The 25,776-nt window shown below is 36.7% G+C and overlaps 2 protein-coding genes across 5 annotated transcripts in view; one reads left to right on the top strand and one right to left on the bottom strand.

The window, feature by feature from the left end:
* Positions 1 to 11,269: 11,269 nt before the first annotated feature.
* Positions 11,270 to 25,776, top strand: part of ccdc146 (coiled-coil domain containing 146) — a gene marked incomplete at its 5' end in the record, with an annotated part of 30,658 nt that continues 16,151 nt past the window's right edge. Inside the window, 9 exons of one of the 4 annotated variants that reach the window (XM_083546240.1) lie at positions 11,270 to 11,463; positions 13,579 to 13,749; positions 17,890 to 17,972; positions 20,162 to 20,371; positions 21,603 to 21,660; positions 22,469 to 22,645; positions 22,721 to 22,794; positions 23,729 to 23,956; positions 24,666 to 24,852. In XM_083546240.1, coding sequence (XP_083402366.1) covers positions 13,582 to 13,749; positions 17,890 to 17,972; positions 20,162 to 20,371; positions 21,603 to 21,660; positions 22,469 to 22,645; positions 22,721 to 22,794; positions 23,729 to 23,956; positions 24,666 to 24,852 — 1,185 coding nt within the window. Of the gene's footprint in view, positions 11,464 to 13,578; positions 13,750 to 16,106; positions 16,232 to 17,073; positions 17,206 to 17,889; positions 17,973 to 20,161; positions 20,372 to 21,602; positions 21,661 to 22,468; positions 22,646 to 22,720; positions 22,795 to 23,728; positions 23,957 to 24,665; positions 24,853 to 25,776 lie in introns of those variants that run through there. The other 3 variants (XM_083546239.1, XM_083546242.1, XM_083546241.1) reach the window with 3 other exon arrangements.
* fgl2a (fibrinogen-like 2a) lies at positions 15,419 to 17,112 on the bottom strand (the record flags this gene model as incomplete). The annotated part of the gene is made up of 2 exons (XM_083546448.1): positions 15,419 to 16,207; positions 16,596 to 17,112. 2 exons carry the CDS (start codon positions 17,110 to 17,112, stop codon positions 15,501 to 15,503), a joined length of 1,224 nt encoding a protein of 407 aa, XP_083402574.1. The 3' UTR covers positions 15,419 to 15,500.

Genomic DNA, 25,776 nt, shown 5'->3' with positions numbered 1-25,776 from the left:
GGAAATACTATGGTAGTGCAGCACTTAAAAAAGAGCATTAGCTTCTCTTCATTGACATTAATTACTCAAGCTTCAGCAGAAAAAAGTGTTGTTTTGGTTCAACAGAGTTGTTTGGTTCAACTGAGAAACAATACCTATACACACAAACAAACAAATACATTATAAATTCCTTGATACAACCAATGATTAAATGAAACAGATGTATTTTGGAATTTTGGTGGTGAAAACAGGATTGGGGCAGCAGGCTGTGCCACATTTATTTAAGGCTAAACTAATCCTACATCTAAATAGACATATAAATGAACAAATGCCTAATCCTGCATAATGTCTGATCATGTGACAGAGGAAAACATCAGCAGGTGAGAAAAGTAGAATGTATTAAACACCAAGAGCAGATGTTACACTTCCTGTGAGCTGAAAGTCTTTATTTGCTTTCACTTTACTTCAACACAAAAAACCAACACAATTATGACAAACACTTTTAGCCATTCTTCTTACAGAACAGTGGCCAGGTTATTACATGATATTAGCAAAATAAAATGACTCCAGACACACTCCTGTAACCCTCTAGACCCAGTTTAAGAGTGGTTGATAATATAATATCTAGATTAACCATATAAGTTTGCTTATAATTTGCTTTATTTTAGCTGCTCTTTAATTCTTAAATACTAAAGGAAACAGATGAATACTGAACATTCTTCTGGACTAGTTCATGAATCTAAGTAGATGGGCAGCAGGTTGTTCTACAAAACTACTCTGTAACCGACCTCTAAGTACCCATAAACATAAAAATTCCCAGCAAAACAACCATATAAGCTTAACACTTAACAAGTAAAACGTTGAGGCCTACTTCTACAAATTATAGTTTTTGTTAACAAATGGCAAAAGACAACATGATACTTGAAAAATTTACTCTGTAAATAAATAAATAAATAAACAAGAAAAAAGAAACCATTTAAATGGTTTAATTCATTAAATGAAACAAAATTAATACTGAAAATTCTTCTACTCTACAGTTTGTGAATAATACAAACAAACAAACAAACAAACAAACAAACAAACAAACAAATAAGTAATAAAAGATAGAAACCATTGAAATTAATTTAGTGTAATGAATGACTAAATTGACCATATGTTTAATTTGCTTTCCGTTCACTATAGTGGTAAAGATAAATGGGGCAAAATGGCATAGAACCAAAATTAGAGATCAAAGACCAAAACAAAGACCTTCCACTTACGCACCAGTTTGTCTTTGGAGTGATAGATACAAGTCCTGCACAGTAATTAGATGTACAGTGAGGAAATACCCTTGTATTTGAACACCCTGCTATTTTGCAAGTTCTCCCACTTAGAAATCATGGAGGGGTCTGAAATTGTCATCGTAGGTGCATGTCCACTGTGAGAGACATAATCTAAAAAAAATAATCCAGAAATCACAATGTATGATTTTTAAACTATTTATTTGTATGAAACAGCTGCAAATAAGTATTTGAACACCTGAGAAAGTCAATGTTAATATTTGGTACGGTAGCCTTTGTTTGCAATTACAGAGGTCAAACGTTTCCTGTAGTTTTTCACCAGGTTTGCACACACTGCAGGAGGGATTTTGGCCCACTCCTCCACACAGATCTTCTCTAGATCAGTCAGGTTTCTGGCCTGTCACTGAGAAACACGGAGTTTGAGCTCCCTCCAAAGATTCTTTATTGGGTTTAGGTCTGGAGACTGGCTAGGCCATGCCATAACCTTAATATGCTTCTTAAAGAGCCACTCCTTGGTTATCCTGGCTGTGTGCTTCGGGTCATTGTCATGTTGGAAGACCCAGCCTCGACCCAGTCCCAGTTGTAAGTTTTTTTTTCGTGTTGGACAGTCTGCTTCTCTTGTCACTGTAAAAATTTTAATAGTTTTGTTAATTAAGCACAGATTCTATTACATAAAAAAAGTGGCAAAAAGCTATGGGTAGATGAGCCTGTGTATGTGTTAAGCAAACAAAGAAAATTGTAAGAACATTTAGCTGTATAATTTATTCATGCTGCAATGCATGCTGGGAGTTTTGACCACTATCCCCCAGAATGCATTGCAATAATTATCTTAATAATAATAATAATCTTTTCTGACATATTCAACATCTCCCTGAGCAGCGCTGTTGTTCCTATGTGCCTCAAGACGACCAACTTTGTGATGAAGTGCTTTGAGAGCACATCAAGGCTCAGCTTCCACCCTTACTGAGCACAGAGCGACCACTCTCCACTGATCATTGATGGATCCTTGATGGAGATCATCAAGAGGACCAAATTCCTTGGTGGTCATCTGGTGGAGAACTCTACTTGGTCGCTAAACACCAGCTTCATCACCAAGAAAGCCCAGGAGCATCTCTACTTCCTGACAAGGATGAGGAATCCTTGGCCCCATCCAAGGCCCCCCATCCTGACCATGTTTTACAGAGGGACAATTGAGAGCATACTGAGCAGCTGCATCACTGCCTGGTTTGGGAATTGCACCGTCTCGGATCGCAAGACCCTACAGAGGATAGTGAGGACCGCTAAGAAGATCATTGGAGTCTCTCTCCCCTCTATTATGGACGTTTACACCACATTCTGCATCCGCAAAGCCAACAGCATTATGGACAACCCAAAACATCCCTCAGACCCACTCTTCACTCTCCTACCATCAGGGAAGCGGTTCTGAAGCATTCGGGCCTCACATCCGGACTGTGCAACAGTTTCTTTCCTCAAGCTATCAGGTTCCTCAACACACAGAACTGAATTTAAACTCACACTCAAACTGTGTGACTGATCTGTACAACCTGGATTCAGCACACTCATATTACATCACTTCATTACTACAAACTGTTTTACATTTAGTTTACATGCTGTTTTTGCACATCCTTTTGTTTACATTTTGTTTAATTTCAGGTTCACTCCTGTACTCAGTTTTCTCGTACACACTGCACTGTGTAATATACAGTTGGTTTTCTGTTTTGTGTATTTGTTCTACACTGTCTTGTGTCTTTGCACTGTCTGTCTTGCACTGTTCGCACCAGGTTGCACACGATGCACTTTATGTGGCGAGGACATTTACTAGTCCTCAGCTCTGTGTTTTCTAGTAACCAGGGATAATATAACTCTAAAGTTTTGGTACTTAAAAATATTTTTAAATCCTTTTTAAAGTTTATAAATGCACCAACTGAAAATCAGCCATAAAATCAAAGACTAGTCACTGGATTAAATCAGTGAGATTTCATAATTAGATAATGATCAGATAATCATCAAATGATAACCAGATAACCATTCTTTTGGATTTTCTTGTTAATAAATGCAGTTTACAAACACAGCTACAATTATAGAAGAAGAAAACTAACATTAAGGAGTCAAGGGTCATGAGCCCAACTAAAGTAACTACTGTTTTTAGGACTTTTAAAACTATTGAGAAGGATCACACAGACATCAAGACTCAGCAAATGAAACTCAACAACATCATTTTGGATTGTCTGATTGTTGATGTCTCCGTGTGTTACGTTCTATCATAGATCAGAACTTTAACTTGTGCATTTAGGACTATTTCATGGGACTGCTGTAACACCTGTAGTGCAATTTAGCACAAAATGACCAAACAAACTGCATCAGACCTTTTTCTGTTATAAAAGCTGTGCTTAATAGACACAACTAATCACAAAATTACCTTAAAAACGCCCAGAAAACATTAATCTCCATCATGGTGACTTCAAATGAATGTACAAGACCTAAAATCTCAATCAGAGCTTTTGTACTCATATGACAGAAATAAATCCACACTGGTAAGTAATAAGTGAAGCTGGTAATGCTGATTTTGGGGTTATTTAATCATCCTCTTCTGAGATCATAGATATTTAACGTTTTATTTTCAGTTTATTTTGGCTTTGACTGTAAGTTATGTATTTTTGTTCTTGGAATTGAAAACGGAAAATCAAAATCAGATCAACTATAAACATCACAAAACTACTGAAAAGTCACAAGAAACCAAACACCACTAAAATAAAAGCAAATAAAGAAAATAATATGTACAGCTGCATGAAAGTTTGTTAACAGTCACCATTGTTTAGCTTCATGTGCTGATTCTTGATGTCTTGTGTTTAATTTGTGCTTTAAAGCAGCGGTCCCCAAACTTTTTTCCGCCATGGAAAAAAGTTTCCTGGCAGAAACTTATTGAACTTATTGTTTAATGTCAGACAATATTTTCACGGACCGGCCTTTAAGGAGTGGCAGATAAATACAACAAAATAAAATGATACAACAGAAATAAACACTGGTATTTTCTAAATCTAATAATAAACTGTGTTGTTTTTTGTTCATTTTGCTCGCTTGGGGGTTTGAATTTAAGATGGTAGCGGATGGAGGTAAGTCATGTGACTAAGGCATCATGACATGCAGCAAGAGTGAGTCATAGACAGATGTGAAGGAGAGAATCTGGTAATTTTCCAAAATAAAAAATAGTTCAGAATCAGATAATAAATAAAACAGAAATAATGTAAGTTATGTATTCTTTCTGTGCAGCCCGGTACCAGTTGACCCACAGACCTGTGCCGGTTCAGGGCCCAGGGGTTAGGGACCACTGCTTTAAAGGTTTTGTGCATCAAGTGTTTCTAATTTTAAAAATGTTTAATAATTATAAAAGTCCTTGAAGTTTTCTTGAAGAGTTATATTCATATTTTAATGATATAAATCAGACACCAATCCAAAAAAAGATAAACAATTATTGTGATCAGTCTTAAAGATCAGTAGATGAGAGCTCAGATCAAAAGCCAACCACTTTAATATTTGAATCAAGTTTTTTTTTTTGTCAAACTCATGCTTTTTAACCACACTTACAAAAGATAGAGGAAAAACTAACAATAAATGGTTAAGGGTCACGAGCCCAACTAAAGCAACCACTGATCTCCTAAACAGTGAGGTCAAACAAACCATTTTCAATCAAATATAAACCTCTGTTAAGTCTCAAAGAATGTTTTGTAGCTATATGACAAATAAAGTCAAACTGTAATAGTGAAGCTGGTAATGTGTTTGGAGTTGTTTAATCATCCTCTGTTGTAATTCAGCTGATTTGATCTAAGACTGTGGCTATATGTAGTTTTGTTTCTTGTCCTGTCCTTCAGTGATTCTGCTTATTTTCAGCAGGTGTTCATCAGTGCTGAATTCACTTATTTGTTTTCCTTCATTCAAAGTATACATTTGTGTCCTGGTATGGTTTAAAATCACATTGGGATATTTTTCAATAGCATTTCACTGATGTTGATGCAGTATGTATAATCACTATGTATAATCAGCACTGTACCCTAGCAGGTTACAGCAATGCACCTCTGAACATTGGTACATTTTTGTACCTTCTTGTTTGTATCTCTTGTTTGATAAAAATATACTTTTGTGTCTTGTATGTGCCAGAATCAGCACATAAAACAATGGCGACTATTATCAACATTGTCCCAGAAAAGCACAAACCACACAGCATGCATTGCAGCATGAATAAGTTATGCATGTGTGCATGTGTTTACATTCTGCCAAAGATTTCAAAGATTTAATTTGTGCACTTAGGACTGTTTCAGTGTTTCAGTATCAGTGCTGCAATTTAAACACATTAGCAACACACCACACATTCAGAGAACGATTAAATGTTGAGTAAGAACATGGTTAATTACATCAGATCCAAGTTTTATTTTTTGTAATAAAGCCTGTAGTGAAAAAACAACAAATTATACCAACCAAAGAAAACTACTTCTTTAAAGTTACGGTTCAAGAGCCCAACTAAAGCAAACACTGATCTCCATCATGGTGACTTCAAATGAACGTACAACACCTACAATCTCAATCAGAGCTTTTGTTCCCATATGACAGAAATAAAGCCACACTGGTTAGTAATAACTGAAGCTGGTAATGCTGTTTTGGGGGGTGTTTAATCATCCTCTGCTGAAATTATGAGAGATTGAGTGTTATTGATGAACACATGAACAAAAGAAAAGAAAAACAAGAGCAGAGAAACACAACTTACAGTCAAAGCCAAAGATAAAATCAACTGAAAAGAATACACATTAAATCCCTCATGATCTCATTAGAGGAGAATTAAAGTTGTGTTTAAAAGCACAGTTTTCGTAGCAAAAAAAACAAACAAAGAAGGTAAGATTGGATGCAGTGGACTGTGTGTAATGTAAAATCCATCATGAGCTCATCTAATTCAATGTTCTCACTCAATAGAAAAAAATATAAAGATATATATATATATATATATATATATATATATATATATATATATATATATAAAAGATAGACTAATAGATAGCAGAGTAATATTTCCAAGTCTGCTTTAATTGTACTGATATAGAGTGTTTGAAGCTGAAGCTGCAGCCACTGATCTGGACGAGCTCACGGAGACTGTAATTTTACGTCAGTTTCTGTGAGGATATGTGCAACCATCTTCACTCCACTTTGCTGGATTCTCTTCAGTTTGTCTACAGAGCAAACAGGTCTGCAGATGATGCAGTCAAAATGGGACTGCATTATACACTCACCGGCCACTTTATTAGGTACACCTTACAAGTACCGGGTTGGACCCCCTTTTGCCTTCAGAACTGCCTTAATCCTTCGTGGCATAGATTCAACAAGGTACTGGAAACATTCCTCAGAGATTTTGGTCCATATTGACATTATGGCATCACGCAGTTGCTGCAGATTTGTCGGCTGCACATCCATGATGCGAATCTCCCGTTCCACCACATCCCAAAGGTGCTCTATTGGATTGAGATCTGGTGACTGTGGAGGCCATTTGAGTACAGTGAACTCATTGTTATGTTCAAGAAACCAGTCTGAGATAATTTGCGCTTTATGACGTGGCGCGTTACCAAGAAAATATCCCCCACACCATTACACCACCACCACTAGCCTGAACCGTTCATACAAGGCAGGATGGATCCATGCTTTCATGTTGTTGACGCCAAATTCTGACCCTACCATCCGAATATCGCAGCAGAAATCGAGACTCACTAGATCAGGCAACATGTTTCCAATCTTCTATTGTTAAATTTTGGTGAGCCTGTGCGAATTGTAGCCTCAGTTTCCTGTTCTTAGCACCCAGTGTGGTCTTCTGCTGCTGTAGCCCATCCTCCTCAAGGTTCGACGTGTTGTGCGCTCAGAGATGCTCTTCTGCATACCTCGGTTGTAACGAGTGGTTATTTTAGTTACTGTTGCCTTTCTATCAGCTCGAACCAGTCTGGCCATTCTCCTTTGACCTCTGGCATCAACAAGGCATTTGCGCCCACAAAACTGCTGCTCACTGGATATTTTCTCTTTTTCGGGCCATTCTCTGTAAACCCTAGAGATGGTTGTGCGTGAAAATCCCAGTAGATCAGCAGTTTCTGAAATTCTCAGACCAGCCCGTCTGGCACCAACAACCATGCCACGTTCAGTCACAAATCACCTTTCTTCCCCATTCTAACGCTTCGTTTGAACTGCAGCAGATCATCTTGACCATGTCTACATGACTAAATGCATTGAGTTGCTGCCATGTGATTGGCTGATTAGAAATTTGCGTTAACGAGTAGTTGGACAGTTGTACCTAATAAAGTGGCCGGTGAGTGTATACTGCAACATCTTGATAGACCTAGGACCTACGCAAGGATCTTTTTTGTAGACTTCAGTTCAGTCGTTAATACCATCATTCCTGACTTTCTGTGTCAAACTGACCCAGCTCTCCGTGCCCACCCCAATCTGTCTGTGGATCACCAGCTTCCTGACAGACAGACAGCAGAAAGTGAGGCTGGGCAAACTCATATCCAGGTCTCTCACTATCAGCACTGGTGCTCCCCAGGGTTGGATTCTCTCCCCACTGCTCTTCTCCATGTACACAAATAACTGCACCTCTAAAAACCCCTCTGTCAAACTCCTGAAATTCATCTGCACAATTCATCAATTCAAGTCACATTTACAAATAAAAGTTCAATGGAAATGTTAGATGACAGATTCTGACAACTGGTTAACCATTTTGCATTCAATGACTTATACAATGAACTGATGCTGAGATGTTTTGGGGGTTGAAAAAATATATTTTGATATAACAGCATCATGCTCATCAAGCTCATGTCGCCAAGTCAAATTCCTTGTGTTGTGTGTAAACATAATTAGTAATAAAGCTTTTCTAATTCTGATTTAATCTCTTGTTATTAGATAGATAGATAGATAGATAGATAGATAGATAGATAGATAGATAGATAGATAGATAGATAGATAGATAGATAGATAGATAGATAGATAGACAGACAGAAATATGTTCTGTTGCGTATGTTCCTGTTTCTCCTTCTTGATGAAAGGAAGTTAAACAGTTTGTGACTGGGATGTGATAAGTTCTTGATGATGTTGTGAGCTCCGTGCAGACATCTGCTGTGGTGAAGGTGTTTAATTGGTTGCCAGTGATGCGATTTAACCAGCCTTTGCAGGACTTTATATTCACACACAGCCTCCAAAACATACAGTGATTCCTAACCAGGGTTAAAGTGTTTTGGTGCCAGGACAGAGCTTTAGAGATGTGAACTCCCAAGAACTTAAAGCTGGAGACATTCGCTACCTCAGTTCCATTGATGTAGAATTGGAAGTATCTCCTACTGTTAGATTTTGAAAGTCCAAAGTGAGCGCTTTAAGAAGTGTGATATATTACTAATATACTTAATTTGCGCCAGTGTGGTATATTACAAATACATAACTAACACATATATTTGTGGTATTATTAAATGCCCCATGCACAAAAAAAAAAAAAAAAAAAAAAAAAAAAAAAAAAAAGAAAAAGAAAAAGCTTAGCACTATGACAGAACATAAACACATAAAGAAAATAGTTAGTATGGCTGCATAATTTATTCATGCAGCAATGCATGCTGGGAGTTTTGTGTTCTTTTGGCACCCAGCATGCATTGTGGCAGTGTTGGTTAACAGTCACCATTGTTTAGATTCATGTGCTGATTTTTGATGTCTGTGTGTCCAAATAGCGCTGTAGCTCTAAAACCATTCTTAATTTTAAAAGTCCAAAAAATGTTGTGGTTTTCTGGAAAGTAGCCTACAGCAGCATACTGTGAATGAACAGCATTCAGAGTCGACACTCAGAGACTGTGTCTGAAATCACACCCTACACCCTCATTCACTATTCCCTATATTAGATTACTAGTATAGTCCACTTGACAGAGTGAATGAAAATAAATGAGTGAATTCAGACACTGATGAACATCTGCTGTTAACAAGCAGAATCACTGAAGGAAAGAACAAGAAACAAAACCACAAGTGACACACAGTCACAGCCTTAAACAAAACCAACTGAACTAAAACAAAGGATGATTAAACAACTCCAAAAACATTACAAGCTTCACTTATTACAGTTTGACTTTATTTATCATATGTCTACAAAACATTCTTTGAGACTTAACAGAGGTTTAAATTTGATTACAAATGTTTCATTTAAACTTTACGTTTTGGAGATTAGTGGTTGCTTTAGTTAGGCTCGTGACCCTTGACCATTTAATGTTCTCTGCCTGTTGTAACTTTGTTTTTAAAGCATATTTTTGATGATAAGAAACTTCCAGAGAGCTCATAATTAAGTGCTTTTGGTTGAATCTTGAGCTAATTATTATCATCAGATCTTATTAATAGATCTCAATATTTAATCTAGGATTTTTATATTATGGGTTTCTAATTAACTTTGCATCATTAGACATGTGACTATCCATAAAAGTCCAAAAAAGTTTTTGGGATAGTCACATGTTTTAGAGCTACAGCACTATTTGGACACACAGACATCAAAAATCAGCACATGAATCTAAACAATGGTGACTGTTAACCAACACTGCCACAATGCATGCTGGGTGCCAAAAGAACACAAAACTCCCAGCATGCTTTGCTGCATGAATAAATTATGCAGCCATACTAACTATTTTCTTTATGTGTTTATGTTCTGTCATAGCACAAAGCTTTTTTTTTTTTTTTTTTTGTGCATAGGGCATTTAATAATACCACAAATATATGTGTTAGTTATGTATTTGTAATATACCACACTGGCGCAAATTAAGTATATTAGTAATATATCACATTTCTTAAAGAGCTCACTTTGAACTTTCAAAATCTAACAGTAGGAGATACTTCCAATTCTACATCAATGGAACTGAGGTAGAGAATTTCTCCAGCTTTAAGTTCTTGGGAGTTCACATCTCTAAAGCTCTGTCCTGGCACCAGAACACTTTAACCCTGGTTAGGAATCACTGTATGTTTTGGAGGCTGTGTGTGAACATAAAGTCCTGCAAAGGCTGGTTAAATCGCATCACTGGCAACCAATTAAACACCTTCACCACAGCAGATGTCTGCACGGAGCTCACAACATCATCAAGAACTTCTCACATCCCATAAATTCCAGAAACTTGGAGAACCAGCTTTTGTTGAATTTAAAGAAAATTATCGCCTGTCCCTAAAGGTGCATCAAATCACAGTAAGCATATTTGGTTTTAAGGGGGAGCTCAGTGGTTACGGCTCTGGGGTACTGATCGGAAGGTTGGGGGTTCAAGCCTTGGTATAACCAAGCTGCCACTCTTGGGGCCCTTAAACAAGGCCCTGTGCTCTGTCCACAGCTTCCTAACATCACTGGGATACGAAAAGAAAAAATTCCACTGTGCTGTAAAGTACATGTAACAAGTATAAAGCACATTTCCTTCTTTAATTTATCTAAAATTATTTACTTTCATTTGATTTGTCCATTAAATAGTGATGGTGATGTGACGCTGTAATGTTATTTGTGAATTGACAATCCCTTTTTGAAAGATCACTTTACTACATAGCCTTTTTTTTTTTTGACCGACTTGTTTTGCTCTTTGTTTCTTTCTGGCATGTTGAAGAGGCTTTTGTGTGGATGGTTAATGCAGTAAGGTATATTTTATTTTAGTAAATAAAACCTCACAAATAAACAGTTTTTTGGCTTTTAAATGGCACTTGTCTTTGAGGACCGCTGCATCTATGAGCCTACGTTAAATATGAGCAAAAAACTCAAGTAATGTTTAAATCAGATACTGTTCCTTAAGTCAAATTAGAATTTTAACTTGCAATAGAGTCAGTTTTGCAGTGAGGTATCTATACTTTTCCTCAAGTATGATTTTCGGGTACTCTTCATACCCCTGGTTAAATTTTTGTAACTATACAGCACAGATAATGACGGCATGATAAAGACTAGAGTAAAGACTAGAGAGAGGGCGTCCTCTAGTGACCTCTACTGGTCTACAAGTGTCTCTACAGTGACTGGAGTCTGTTTGGACGGTTGTTAAGGAAACACCATTAAACACTACAGAGGCTGAGATTTCAGCGTTGTTGGTTAGTCGTTTGAAAAATAGTCGATTAAAATGAAAGTTCACTCAAATGTGCATTTTTGCAGTTTGTTAATTATATATTAGTTCGATTTTGATAACACAGTAACTATTTGGTAAGTAAACTCCATTTATCTACAGCTATTTGCAAACCTGTTTTGCATTCCTCAAAACAATTTGTAGAAACAGCACAACACATTGGATTATTTTTTGCAAAAGTCTGTACTTTTCTCAAAATCCTAAGTAAGTATTTGTGTCAATAGACATCTTACTGCCATCAGAATAACACGTCCTTTTGTCATTGTTATTTGATATAAACTACTGTTTGGATTAAGATGATTAAAAATGCACAAGGCTGAATTTCTTCTGTTTGGCATCTATGAATTTCAGCAGCACAACTTTATTTATTTGATTGCATATTTGATTTATATCGATCGCAAGAGACCGAACAGGATTCACACTTTTACTGTACTTTACTGTTCTTTTATTTCCTAGTTGTTTTCAGAAATTGTAATTCTCTGCTTTGTTGTCTGTCACCAATTGAAGGTTCACGAGATTCATCTTTGGCCTGTTTTAGAGAACTAGATATTGGAATGTTCTCTGTATGATGGACACATGTCTCTTAAGGAAAAATTTTACAGCTATTAATTTGGAATATAATTGGGTTTCTTAGAATCTGTTTGAAAATCACAGTAACCAAAAAAGAACATGGAAACATGGAACAGCTTTTTCCTTCTTCAGTATTAATATTTTTGCAGCTTTCATTTTCATGTTCTAATTAAATTAATTGTGTATTTTCAAGACCTCTTTTAATTTCAGATGTAATTCTGTAGCCTTATAGCTTTATATGCTTTATATAAGGTCACAGTTCTCCAAAGCTGATCAACATATTTTGTGAATGACTTGGTGCTTAACCCACATCTACTGTAAATATAAATAATCCATGTATACACATACAGATATTGTACTTTACTTTGTTTTATAGCAGACCATGTATTTTCAAAGTGGCACATGGGTACATCCTCACCCCTGAGGAACAATACCTTTCTGTACTGTAATATTTCTTACTGTAGTTTTTAAATATTACTTGAAAAGAAAGGAAAATAATCTCAAAGACAACGCAAGGTATGTACATTTACATTTTTTTTAACAAACAACATAAAAAAAGCTACAAGCTTATTTTACATTTTAAAAAACTAATAAATAAATACAACTTTAATTGAACCTAATTTAATTCAACTAAATTAAATTAATTTTAAAAAATTCCATTTTCAAAGTTTTCCTTTACAAGAAACATATTGCTCTCTGTGATTTCATCTAAACTGTCCACCTTTTCCACGGTATCACATTGTTTTCAGTCTCCAACAACAATTTAAACCTTACTGTCATTTTTGTGACATGACGTCTTTTTAGTGTCCAATTTCCCTATTGAATATTTGTATTTAAAACATAACATTAATTTTCATCATCTCCTTCAAGTGAATGCATTTTCAGTGCATCAAAATAAAAAACTTTTGCCATATATTCTGATTTGCTTTAATGTTATAGGACAATACCAACAACACCAACTTTTATTAATCCATTTTATTTTATAATTTATAATAAAGTATTTACAACAACTGTGCTGCAGAAGATTTTCCACCTCTTGAACTGTTTCCATTCAAATGTGTAATAATGCATTAAAGTGTTAGAGAAAACAAGTTTTTAAGTAAAAAGATTTTATGCAAAACTGTGCACTGACATGCTTTTTCCTGTGTAAGTCACAGGCCTAATTTAAGGCGTGTAACTGCACAAAAGTGCATTGAACAGAATCACTTCACTGCTTCACATCTCCAGTTTGATCCTAAGTGTGAATGGCTGTATGCACAGTTTTGCATTGTTTATATCCTTTTTATATTACATACAAAATGAGTTAATAATTTCCCCTATTTCATGTACACAGTATTAGTCATATTAACAAAGTTGATGAGTGTTGTACTGTATAATGTGACATTGTGACTTAATTATAACAGTTGTTTTAAAGGATTACACACATGTAATATGTCTCATTCAAATGAAAAGTATAATGAGATAAACAGAAGATGAAGAGAATGACATGTCAGGGAAACTATGAAAAAGACAATGGTCTTTAGGCAAATACTAGTCATAATACTGATAAATCTAAAACATGAAGTCGATAACAACAAAACAATTCAAACAAAATCAACACTGTTACTTGTTTCTGCATGTAGATCATGAGTCAGTCAGAAGGGAGCAGCACTCCTCCATCAGGAGGTGAGGAAAGTGAGAGTCACGTTCAGCCACAGAATAACAGCTATGCGTCAGATGCCGAGGACGATTTACAGGAAGTTTATACAACCAGCTCCGTTACAACCAGTGAGGGCCTACAGTGCCTGGAGGAGGTAAAGATCTTTTCCAGTCGCATCTAACACTGGACACAGGATACGCCCACTTTATTAAGACTAATGAAATAATAGTAATTATATACACTGAATGTTACATTTATGTCCAGATTTTTGCAACTTGGCTTTTTCGATAATGTTCGTTGTTAAAAATGCTGTATAAATGGAAAATCTAATTAAATAGATTAACATTCCGAATACCAAATTACTGTTCAATGGGACATACAGTAGACTTTATCAGAACCTCGCCTATAGAGCCGGTATACAGTGTGGTCATGCTGTTTTCATCTTTCTCATGCCTTTAATCAATAATGAGCCACAGCTGTTTGAGTAAATTAGTTTCCGCCACCATAGAATTTATTGCCATGTGGCTTTTGTTTACAAAATCTGCTTTGATAATAGCTGAAGTTCACAACAAAGTTAAAAACACAGACCAAATATTTTCTAGTTTGCAAATGTAGGTTATCATATCATGCAAATATGCAAACCATGTGGTATGACTTTTGGTTTCCATGATACACAGGCTAAAATCTGTATTATTCAACACGGTGCATACAGTAAATGCTGACACACTATATGCCCAGAAGTATGTGGACACCCAAATGCAACCGCAACTTTCCTGAACTGCATTCACAAATTTGGAATTGTATAGAATCTTGTAGCTGAACGATCACAAATTGCCACAGCCACATCGCAACTCCTAGCAGAAAGCATTCCCTGAAAAGTGGAGCTTATTATACCAGCACATGGGATTTCATCAGGAATGGGATGTCTAACAATCATTTATGAATGTGATGGACAGGTGTCCGCATACTTTTGACTGTACATTTCTCCACCCCTCCGTCTACATGGAAAGTAATAAAATAAAATCAGTGAATTTTAACACATTAAATGTACATTTAAAGATATTGTTCCAAATTTGAACTGAATGAGGGACGTCTTTATTGGCTCTAATGCCAGTCAGAGTGAAGAGGGAAACATCTGGGTGTCTGTGAGCTCTTTAATGAAGCGCATTCAGCTACTTTGTGAAATATGACAAGCAGCTGTTAGATAAAATGTTGTGGCTGGTTTTTATGTATCTCAGAGGAAACATATGATGATGTGTATTTGCGGTCATTTTGTTTCCTCCTGTTGTGTCGCAGCGTACAAACAGCTGCAGGTTGCAAAATCGTGATATCTGTTTTTCTGTTTTATTTCTTTTGGAAAACAAAGGAAAGCAAATATTCGATTATAATTTGAAATAAACATTTTTAGTTTTTACATATCTTTTTTTTATGTATTTAAAATGATCAGTTTTTGTTTCTGTTAGCTGTTGTTTTTATGATTGTATTTTTATTGAAGCATACAAAAGACTTTTACAAACATTCTAATGGAAATGTTGCCTTTCATGACTATTTTATGCTTTATGCATTAGTGCATTATTAGAAAAGAAAAAGTACCTATTGTTATTATCATTTAATGTGACATAGAGGTGTAATATTGGACTGAAACGTAATAGAACATGTATCTGCTAAATTGAAAATATCATCAAGACATGTTACACCTACAGTGATACAAGGTTCTGTTAGGGTGATATTTATTAACCTGCATTGCAAGACACCTAGATGGCAGTATTATACAGAGGACTTAAATGGATTTTGTAGCATTTGAGCATCTCTTTTCTTTTAAAAAAAATATATATATATTATCCTGAATTTGGGTTTGAAACATAACATATTTCATTATCTGACTGTAGTAATGCACATAATAGCTTATGGGGCATAGTTCTTTGGCCTAATCATCATCCTGACAGTTTTGAATGCATGTCTCTTGCTGGTCAGGAATTGCCCCTTGGGCTTGTTTTGCCATGTGCTCCATATTATGCCATCTTGCTTCCCTGTGTACTCCTTGTTGTAGTATTTCCCATTAAGGTTAGCTGACAGACATGCATTGAACCACCAGCCGGATCCATAGTAAGCACCGCAGTTTCCTGTCGGGTACAAATCGTTGTCCCTGTCCCATGTAGTGAAAAACATCTGATCATGTTTGTAGTCTGTGTCGATAAGCAGAGCATTACCAGCTGTGCCTGAGTATGTGCTTACGGACACGCGGTATTTAAGGAATTCGTTTGATACATAAAACAGGTCATACTTCGCATACTCTATGACACCCCAGAAGTCCTCCAGCTCGACCCGTAGGACCACGTCTCTTATCTTGGTGAGCAGGTGGAGACGATCATTTCCGAGCCAAAACTCCCCACGCAGGTCCCCAAAACCATTCTTATACTCATTCCATGTGCGGTTGAAGTTCACACCGCCATTGATTCGCTGCTGCACAACAGTCCACCCGCCACCGTTGGACTCCATGTCACAGAAAACCTCGAAGCTCTTGTTTCTGATGTCAGGGGTGATGTTATATACTCCATTCTTCATCTGCTTCAAGACACTGAGGTCTGAACAGTCTTTAGGCGCTAAGATGTCTAAAACAAGAGAACGACGACGAAGTGAGATTGGAAATCAAAACATAGCTCTTATTTTTCGCCAGTTATTGTTACAGCACGTTATTGTGTAATTGATCATTCAATTTAGTTTTTAGAAACTTTGTTTTTGAATTTTAAGACTTTATGTTTTTATGCCATTTCAATTCAATTCAATTCATTTTTATTTGTATAGCACTTTTAACAATGAACATTGTCTCAAAGCAGCTTTACACAGATAATGCGGTGATTAAAAAGGAATATGTTCTTTATGAGTAAGTTTGTCCCTGATGAGCAAGCCGGTGGCGACTGGCGACTGTGGCAAGGAAAAACTCCCCGAGATGGCATAAATGCATTTGTGTTTTGCTTAGTAAAAAAGTTCGAGACTTACGTAATGGTGCATTGACCTGAGGACACGCAGTCTTGCAGCCATTGCAGTTTTCACTGAGCTGCTTAACATTTTCTTTCATGTCTTTAATCTGAGTGTGAGCATTCTTCAGGCTGTTGGACATCTTGTTCATCTTGATTTGCATCTCCTTGATAGAATTGCTTGCACTCTCATTTCTGGGTGCTGTTATCCCCCCATCTCCTCTGTGTTCTGCTCCTACATCATCCCTTTGGAGGCTGCAGCTTAGGCAGGCACTTTTCAGTTGCTTCACCGTCTCCTTCAAGGTCTGGAGCTCTGTCATGGCCTTCTTCAGTAACTGGAACTGCTTGGGCAGCTGGATGGTGAGAGGAGGAATGGTGATCTGATAGGGGCATTCCTCTTCATTTCCACACTGGCCAGCAGGTTTCAGCTTCACCTGGGAGCAGCTCTCAAGGGTTGATGTCTTCTTCACTCCACCAGAAGAACCACTGACCACAGCGTCATGTGCAGCTATAAGCAGGAGATACACACACAGAAGCATTTTGCAGGCAATAAAAGCGAGCTCTGTTGGAGAGTGAAATCTGTCTCTAATTTTGTCAGCAGTGAAATATATACAGCAGCAGTGGGGAAGATGGTGGGTGGAGCAGTACAATTGCACAAGAACCAGAAAAATAATGGAAAAAAAAAAACACTAGTTTTAAAAACGCCTCCTTTTCCTCACTACACAGATTCAGTACAGAGGACAGAATAATATATATTTAGTTGTTCACCTTCAATATGCATTACAGCATTATAGTGTCCTATAATGGCCCCCAGGTAGAGATTAACTGCTTCCTGTTTGCTTTTGCTTTTAGTAAAAGCAGGCAATCTATGTGTTGACCTTTTGAACTCCATAATAAGATATGATACATATCGGGCACTTCATATACACTGTACACACTTCAATTCTTCATATTTTTTATATACTTTGGTCACGTTTACTTAGTAAATAGAGTTAAGCATCTACCAGTATTGCAAATTGCACAATTGTGCAAATAGCAAGTGCAGATAAATATGCAAATATATGTACAGCATGTAATATATAGGTGGATACATGTACAGCAAACCGTACATGTTAAATGTTAATGAAGTAAATGTTAAATGTAGTAGATAGAAACAATGACAGTCGGTTACATCGCATTCATACATTCAAAAATGGAGTTTGCTTTTACTTTGCCTTTGCATTTTCTGTTTGCAGTCAGGGGTGATTTTCCTCAAATGTATTTGTTTATATTTGTATTTTATAATCTTTGTTTTGTTTTGTTTTTTAATGTCTTAGCTTTTCGAAGTGGACTTGATCAGTGGAGAGAAAATGGCCCGGCTAAAGGCCAGCCTCTTTTCGCTGCATGACACCTTAAAAAGGTAAGAAGTGTGTGTAACATCTTTTCCTCACAAATTATACGTTATTATTGTAACATTGCTAGAATGTTCTATTTAATTTGTTTTTCATCAAATAAAATGTGCCCAAAGTTTTAACTTAGGCAAAATGGTTTTTATTTTATTATTTAATGAAACATTAACAAATAATAATAATTTTTTTTTTTAATATGTTAACTAATAAAAAATATTATTATTACTCATGACTCATGATTATGCTTATGCTGAAGTTCTGGCCGGATATATTACTGTATCGTATGCATTTGTGAAAGAATAGTGACTCATAGCATTAATTATTTTCAGCCAGAAAAGGATGGCTTCCCTTTTCAGTCTGGTTTCTTCCTTATATCATCTTAGAGTTTTTTGGGTTTTTTTGCCACATCTCGCCTACTCATTAGGGATCTAAATCTATGCACATATCTGCATTTCTAAATCTAAATCAAATGAAATTGTTTATGAAAATTTAAGTTACACTTTCAATATGACAAAGTTTCAGAAAGCCAAAATATCTATCACTTTTTGTTTGCAGCTTGGTGAGGATTATCCTAAGGAAATAAGGTTGTTGTGTGGTTGATTAAGACCTGCTGAAGTCCATCAAATAGGTTGATGTATAGACATTGCCCCACAGAGTTTATAGTTTCTAAAATGTTTATGTTAAATGTTCCTTTCATTTGCAAAGACACCCTCCCTGAGATGGCATAAGAAAGAAACATTTAGAGGAACCCAACCTCTTCTAGGTGGCCATCGATCATAGAATGGTTCTTAAGGTGTGCTGTTCAGTGATGAATCCCTAAATGCAGAACTGTTCATGCAAATTGCAGTCCTATGCCACTGTTGTAGACTGTTTATTCTGAAAAGAAGAAAGGGACTATAAGTAGGGACCCTGCTTTAGTCTTCATTATTTGAGGTACCAACAAATAGCCTGCACCTTTTGATCTAATTACACCTGGTGGATCATAATGGAACAGAAGTTCACAGATACTGTGGTGTAAGACCATTGAGTGCTTTATATGTCAGTACTTTAGTAGTATTTTGTAATGAATGTGAGATTTCATTGGATCCACTGTGGACTGATTAAATAGGGATGATGTGGTCATATTTGCTGGTTCTGATAAGTACTCTTGCTGCTGCAGTCTGAACTAACTAAAGCTTATTTAATAGAACTTCTGGAGAGTTATAACAAACTCATAAACTCATTTTTTTTAAATCTATATTTCCAAGGTAAAATAAGTAATGTTATCGACATATGTCTCAAATAAAAGACTAGAGCCAACAATCATATGAAGGTGTTTGACTGCTGTACACACTGAGACAGAAAGACCATCCAGAGATGCTACATTAGCAGAAAGTTTACTTCTAGCTGCATGTGGTTCAGTGTTATCAGAATTAAGCAGAAGGAAGTAAACAAGCATCCGCATCTATTACACTCCTCAACATTGTTAAGATGATGTCTCTCATCCGGTGGTAGGTCATTTACCACTTTATCCAGTGCTGTCTCAGTGCTATGATGAGGCCTAAATACTGACTGATACATTTCATGAATTTTATCCTATGTAGGTGTGAGCATAACTGCTTTGCTTTTCTAGGATCTTGGAGATAATGGGGAGGTTGGATATTGGCCTACAGAATAGTTGGACAAGTGACAGAGGTCAATGTCCAAGTTTTAAGATGCCATCTTGAAAGGTTTAGGCATATAACCAGTGCTAATGAAAGAATTTATTATTTTTAGAACAGGTTTAAGTACATCTGGACTTATCTGTCTGAAGAAGCAAGTAGGAAAAGGATCTAGAACACACGTTCATGTTTTTTGTGTAAAGCTTAGATTATTATGAACAATAACAGCCAGTTAAACAGGGCTGGTGTATATAACTATACCCAGGAGGACTAGCTTCATTTAATGCTAGATATTCATTCGATTTAATAAATGTTTCTGTTAAACTCACAATTGAACTTCTGATCAGAAATAATTTAATTTATAATCAGCGCTTTTGACATAAGAGATGTAATATTCAGCATTCTTATTTAATTTAATGTTATTTAAGTTACTGAAACAAACCTTCTGGGTTAGGCTTAGAATCAATGGCTTTAACTTATCCAGTTACCATCACTATACAAATAAGAACTCGGAAAATACAAATCATGTATCAGTTTTAATAGGTTTCTTTTCTGTATAGCACTCAAGAGTCTGAGCTGAAACTGATGCAGGAGGTGAAGCGTTTGCATGCTGAGCTGAAGCAACAGCAGCAAGTGTTAGAGAAGGCTGAGCTGTTCAAAGAGGACCAGCACACAGATGGAAGCTCCATGAGACATCAGCTCTTACAGTTTCACAACAAGCTCCGAGAGGCTGAAGAGAGAGAGCACCAGATGCAGTACAACCTCGATTGGTGGGAAATAATTTTTTGAGTACCACTTTATTTGTTTAAATCTGTTCATTTCTTGTATTTCTGATCTTCTGATGCAATCACATATTTATTTGAATGAAGTACACCAAGAGTAACTCTGTTCATGAAGCCACCACCAACCATGGTTTACTAATATTGGGATTTCACAAAAACAGTGGAGAAGACGGCCCTAGCTCACCATAGATCTGGTCACTTTCGCTGACTGTTCTTCCTCAGATGCCTTGAAACCTAGCAGTAGAACTCGTTTTTGACTCATTTTGTCTTCTGGGGACAAATACTCAATGCAATCTGCCACTAATATCGAAAAAAGACGATGAGCATGCACTTGGTCGAGCTGCGGCCCTGCCTCGAGCTCTTCCACTGTAAAGACTGTTGCTTCCTTTCAGGGTCATACCCATACACCCAAGTTTCATCATCCTCAACATGAAGGGCGAGTCATCCACGGCACTCCTCAACTTGTTAAGATGATGTCTCTCATCCGGTGGTAGGTCATTTACCACTTTAACCAGTCTTGCTCAAACTTGGCAAACTTCGACAGGGTGTTCCTTTGGCTCCTGGGTCAGCAGCCTGGGGATGAACTTGGCAGCAACACGGCGCTCGTTCAAATCACACATGAGGATCGCCTGGACTGTTCAGAATGACACACTGACAATGGCAGCAACGTAATGGATTGTTCTCTGACGATCATCATGCACGAGTATGTGCATGAATGATTTGACATGGTTTGACATGGAAACCGAATAGTCTTTCTGATCGCGAAGACCAGAAAACTGAGCTGTGATGTTCTTCCGCTATTAAAGCATGTGCCACTCAAAACACCTTGAAGGACATATTACAGCCTCACCGTAAACTTGCAGAATCATGTCAAATGTCTCTGTTTCAGATTTGCCCACTTTCACACAGAATTTCATGTTTGATAAAATCACAGACGTGGTAACTCACATATTGTACGTTTTTAGTTTAAAGAGTTAATATTGTAGAATTGTTTGAGTGGGTTCTGCTGAATTTGTCTGTTTTTTTATTTTTTATTTGCATGTGTGTGTGTGTGTGTGTGTGTGTGTGTGTGTGTGTATGAGGTATATTCGTTAGTCAAGCTCACTTTATATTCTATAATTCTTTTTACTCTCGCTACTCTATTATCTCCACACCAGTCTGTTGTAGTCCAAAAAAACACAAATATTTTACAATTATTGTTTTAATCAATTATTTTCAGTCTTCAGGAGCTGAAGCTCTGTCTTCAGAAAGAGGGCAAAAGCGAGATGGAGTCTATTGTAAGTACACCACAGACCTACTGACAAATTTCTATAGTGTAACGGTTTAGAAAAGTGTCATAACACACTTTTTGAGTGGTACACAGATTATCCTGTGTACTGCTGTGAGACTTTACACGTTATTACTATTTTTACTTATGTGCAAGACACTGTGACAAATAACTTATTATAAGACAAAAAACCTATCATAAGAAACAATAAATTATGATTCTGTATTCATATGAACCCAGCATAGTGTATATACTAAGATCAGGAGAAGAATGCTTGATGGTGCCTCCTCTAACAGGTTCTTTATTCAGTAAGTGAACACAGAAATGGATGTAAAGTGGATGAAATTTAAGATGGAGGTATTTTGATTAAGTTTTGTTCCAATAAATTCCTTCTCCAAGTACCAAGCAAGCAATCCAAAGTGTATTTTCAAAATTGTAGTCAAATAAAATTCAAAGATCAGGCAATTGTCGAACAGACCTAAACAAGGTTAAACAAGGCCAACAGAATTGTCAACAAAGAAACCGCAATCAAAAGCAAAAACAAGAATGAGAAACAAGAGCTAGAACAATGCTTGGAGTGAGACTTGAGACTTGAAAAGGTTGAGTGACATCTGTTGAATTGTTTGTTGTATGTTTTGGCTTGTATTTTGAGAAACTTTTGGGAAATGGAGTAGGAATCAGAAATGCTGTAATTCTGGGTAATGATAACTGATAATTGCTATAATCTGCAATGTAATGTCTGAATCTGAAGCGTGTAGTGTGCTGCATGCCATCATCAGGAATTCTTACATCATTTTTTCGATGATGCGTGTTTCCAGGAGCAGGAGAATAGGTCCATGGCTCTGAAGGAGAGCTGTGAGATGATGAAGAAGGAGATCACCCAGAGGCATCAGGAGATCGAGACATTGAAGGAGGGCATAAAGGCACGTGATACACAGCTACAGAAGGAGCAACAGGAGCTGGAGGACAAACAGGAATTGATCAGGAGCCAAGAGGTGCTTTCAATCACCACTTAAGACTTATTGTCATTCTCTCAGTCACAGCAAGTGATGGCTTCTTTGTATCTCCAGGCAGAACTGGCTCAGCTGCTCTCCATTCCTGGTCAACTGGGGAAGGAAAAAGAGAGGATCCAATGCAAAATTAAGTATGTAATATAATTGCTGGTTGTTATGGATAGAGGTCGACCGGTACATCGGTTTTGCTGATTAATCAGCACCGATAGTTGATTGCTGGAAAAATCGGCTATCAGCAAAATGTGTCAGTTGCTGTCATTATAAGGGCGGTCTTTAGAGGTGAATCATTGACAAAACGTGGTGCCTGTTTTTACACGTGACTGCACGCTGCAGAGATCGCTATATGTGCAAGAGCTAAACAGAGAATTTTATTTAGTTATTTATTGTTATGCATCCTTTTTATAGGCGCAATTTGTTGAGTGAACTTAGTGCTTATGTTAATATTGCAGTATTTTAAAATGTAAATAATCCGTGCAACACATTTCCATTTATCTTTAGTTTTAATAAACTTAAAAAAAAAGATTTGCTAATGTGAAAGCGTTGACCTCTAGTAATGGAGCTCACATTGTCACTAACATAACATTTCTGCCATTTCAAAAAGAAATGAAATGTTTAATGTGTTAGATGTGAATCGCTTACATTTCCTACATCTGGGAGGTGATCATAAATTCTATTCATAAATTTTATCAGTAAATTCTGAATTCATGATGCCACTTGACCGCTAATTAAAACACTAACAGATGCATTTCCTTTAACATCTATACATTTCTGTATCATTTCTAAAATGATTTCTAACTAACTTTCTGTTTGCACAAAACTAAATCACACATGGACCACAATGTATCATATTACAACAAATTTGATCTTGTGTGATACACATTTAATAAAAAAAAATTGGAATTGATGTGAAGCACATTTATCTCCATATCTAATAGTGGCTGGTGAAGGAAAGGCGTTTAAAGATGGCTTACATAATGTGTGTGTGTGTGTGTGTGTGTGTGTGTGTGTGTGTGTGTGTGTGTGTGTGTGTGTGTGTGTGTGTGTGTGTGTGTCTGCATGAACCAGGAATGTTCAGAAGCAGAAAGCTGCAGTTGAAAGGCAGCTGCTGGAGCTGGGAGAGAGGGTGAAGCAGACGCAGGTGGGATGCAGGCAGCTGGATGAAGAGTGCAGGAGTGTGATCAAGGAGCTGAAGGGCTGCAGGGTTCAACTGGAGGTGGCTCAGAGAGAGAGAAGCATGCTACTTAAAGAGCAGGATATGACCAAGGAGGAGGAGGCAATCCTCCTCGAACAAAGGTGGAAATCATTTCATAGCAATAAATATGAATGTTTTCATCTGTTTGTTTAGCCGTTGTGTGTCAAAGTGAATGAATTTTGGTGATAAGTGTCAGTGTTCCCTGGAAGCTGTGTGCAGTCAGCAACATGTGTCACAAAACATCTGTCAGATTTGTACAGAATGGAAGCACAGAAATGTGTCAGTCAAATGTGCTAACTGTCAAATGAATGCAGATCAGCCAGGGGTAGACTTGACTCAGACAATCACTTGACTTCATAACAGTAAGGCAGCTAATGCTAATGGATATATAATGCAAAGCAGAGTCTGGGCGTGGGGTCTCTGGTCAAATGGTCTGCCAAATAGAAATATCTTTTGATTAAAAAGAAAAAAATAGAGGGAGGATATAATGCTCATGAAGTTCCACCATGCATTTAGGAACAGATAAAAAAAAGAGAATGTAGTAGTAAAAAAAACATCAGACATTTGTTTTCTAGGGTACTATTGTGGATAGAATATGGATTTGAGAGCTTTGCTAATCATTGCATTTTGTTCTCATTTACATTTTACACAGTGTCCCAACCTTTTTGCAATTAGAGTGGTTTAATACTGTATATATGTTAAAATGTAATAATATACACAATGAGAAGTCCCAAATTAAAGCTACAAAATAATAAATATTGCATGGATTATGATTGATTATACTGATGTGTTTATTTTTCTTATTTTAAGAGGCCTGTTGGAAATCAGCCTGAACCACATCATGGAGGAGAAAAAGAATGGTCATGATAGCCTTGTAAAGAACGTGCGAGAGAAGGATCGGCTGCAGCGCAGGTTAAAAAACGTGCTTCTGCAGCACAAATTGTCAGAAGATGCCCTGATTTACACTCAAGAGCTGTACAACAAAACCAAGACCCAGGTTAGTCTGGACTGCTACTTTTTTGTGTGTGTGATGTGTGGAATTCCTGACAGTTTGGCAAACAAAAAAGCTATTAAATAAACAACAACATCTATATTGGGCACTGACTGTCAAAAGAAATGTCACTTTTAGTTTAAAAAAAAAAAATGTTTTTTTTAATGAAATTTGGAATCCAAATGTTGGTCTTGGATAATCACAGGGAGATATTGTTAACTAAAACTCCTTCGTTGTATATTTATATATATATATATATATATATATATATATATATATATATATATATATATATATATATATATATATATATATATATATATATATACAGTGAGGAAAATAAGTATTTGAACACCCTGCTATTTTGCAAGTTCTCCCACTTAGAAATCATGGAGGGGTCTGAAATTGTCATCGTAGGTGCATGTCCACTGTGAGAGACATAATCTAAAAAAAAAAATCCAGAAATCACAATATATGATTTTTAAACTATTTATTTGTATGATACAGCTGCAAATAAGTATTTGAACACCTGTCTATCAGCTAGAATTCTGACCCTCAAAGACCTGTTAGTCTGCCTTTAAAATGTCCCCGTCCACTACATTTATTATCCTAAATTAGATGCACCTGTTTGAGGATGTTAGCTGCATAAAGACACCTGTCCACCCCATACAATCAGTAAGAATCCAACTACTAACATGGCCAAGACCAAAGAGCTGTCCAAAGACACGAGACAAAATTGTACACCTCCACAAAGCTGGAAAGGGCTACGGGGAAATTGCCAAGCAGCTTGGTGAAAAAAGGTCCACTGTTGAAGCAATCATTAGAAAATGGAAGAAGCTAAACATGACTGTTAATCTCCCTCGGACTGGAGCTCCATGCAAGATCTCACCTCGTGGGGTCTCAATGATCCTAAGGAAGGTGAGAAATCAG

This window comes from Silurus aristotelis, assembly GCF_946808225.1.
Source record: "Silurus aristotelis genome assembly, chromosome: 7".
NCBI lineage: Eukaryota > Metazoa > Chordata > Actinopteri > Siluriformes > Siluridae > Silurus > Silurus aristotelis.
The sequence above is the reverse complement of the archived record's forward strand: the minus strand, read 5'-3'. Positions and strand labels throughout refer to the sequence as shown.